Source organism: Geospiza fortis, unplaced genomic scaffold (assembly GCF_000277835.1).
Source record: "Geospiza fortis unplaced genomic scaffold, GeoFor_1.0 scaffold427, whole genome shotgun sequence".
NCBI classification, from domain to species: Eukaryota; Metazoa; Chordata; class Aves; order Passeriformes; family Thraupidae; genus Geospiza; species Geospiza fortis.
In genome coordinates, this window is record NW_005054853.1 from 31,435 (window position 1) to 32,737 (window position 1,303).

Genomic DNA, 1,303 nt, shown 5'->3' on the forward strand with positions numbered 1-1,303 from the left:
CGGGAAATCCCTGGGGAAATCCCTGGGAAATCCCTCGGGAAATCCCTGGGGAAATCCCTCGGGAAATCCCTCGGGAAATCCCTGGGAAATCCCTGGGAAATCCCTGGGAAATCCCTGGGAAATCCCTTCTTCCCCTTGGGAGAAACCCCTCGGGAAATCCCTTCCTCCCCTTTGGAAACCCCTTGGGAGAAATCCCTGGGGAAACCCCTTGGGAAATCCCTCGGGAAATCCCCTCTTCCCCTCAGGAGAAACCCCAGGAAACTCCTTGGGAATTAGGGCAGCTCCCAGAAAGAATTCTGGGATGAGGAGGCTCCGATTCTGCCAGAAACGCTGAAATTCCCAGGAAATCCCTGCAAATTCTGAGGAAATCCCAGGAATTCCCAAGAAATGCCCAGATAATTCCACCTGGGCAGTCCCGGATCCAAAACCTCCCCGCCCGGATGAAGTTCAGGGCTGGGATTTGTGGGTTCCCAGCCGGAATTGCAGGATAACCCCCCCAGTCCTGCCCCAAGCCCCCAGAATTCCCAGGAAGGGCTGGAATTGCCGGGCTGGGGCGCCAGTCGCACCTGGGCGGGGCCGGGGGCCGTCACCACCTCCTGGCTGCGCGCGGGGTCGGGGCCTTTGATGCCGTGGCGCACCTGGATGTGCTTCTCCAGGATCAGGCGGCTGCTGAACGTTCGCTTCCCCTCCGTGCAGTACCTGCCAACGGAGCAGCTGCGTTCTCCCGGGAATTCTGCCGCTGGAATTCCCAAATTCCAACCCCGAACGGGACCGATACAAAGCCTGGAGTCCTTTCCCAAATCCTTCTCATTCCCGGAATTTCAATTCCCATCTTGGGCAGAGCAGCTGGGAATTGAGCCCTGATTCCCTGGGAATTAAACCCCAATTTCCCTGGGAATTAAACCCTGATTTTCCCGGGAACTAATCCCTGATTCCCTGGGAATTAAACCCCAATTTCCCTGGGAATTAAACCCTGATTTTCCCGGGAACTAATCCCTGATTCCTTGGGAATTAAACCTCAATTCCTTGGGAATTAAACCGTGATTCCTTGGGAATTAAACCTTGATTCCCTGGGAATTAATCCCTGATTTTTCTGGGAATTAAACCCCAACTTCCCTGGGAATTAAACTCCCAATTCCTTGGGAGTTCCCCCTTTTCCCTGCCCAACCCCATCCCCAACCCCACTCAATCCTCCCCCCTCCCTCCAGTTCCCGGCCATCCCAGCCCCTTTTCCAGCCCCAGCTTTCCCGCTCTCCCAGAACCCCAGGAGCCCCTCGGGAGCCCCAGGAGCCCCCCGGGAGCC

The 1,303-nt window shown here is 56.6% G+C and overlaps 1 protein-coding gene across 1 annotated transcript in view; it reads right to left on the reverse strand.

Moving 5' to 3' along the window:
• The window catches only part of ZNF687 (zinc finger protein 687), a 10,321-nt gene that overhangs the window by 2,157 nt on the left and 6,861 nt on the right, over positions 1-1,303 (reverse strand). Inside the window, exon 6 of the mRNA XM_031065542.1 lies at positions 406-803. Within this exon, the coding sequence (XP_030921402.1) occupies positions 406-803 (398 nt within the window). The remainder of the gene's footprint in view (positions 1-405; positions 804-1,303) is intronic.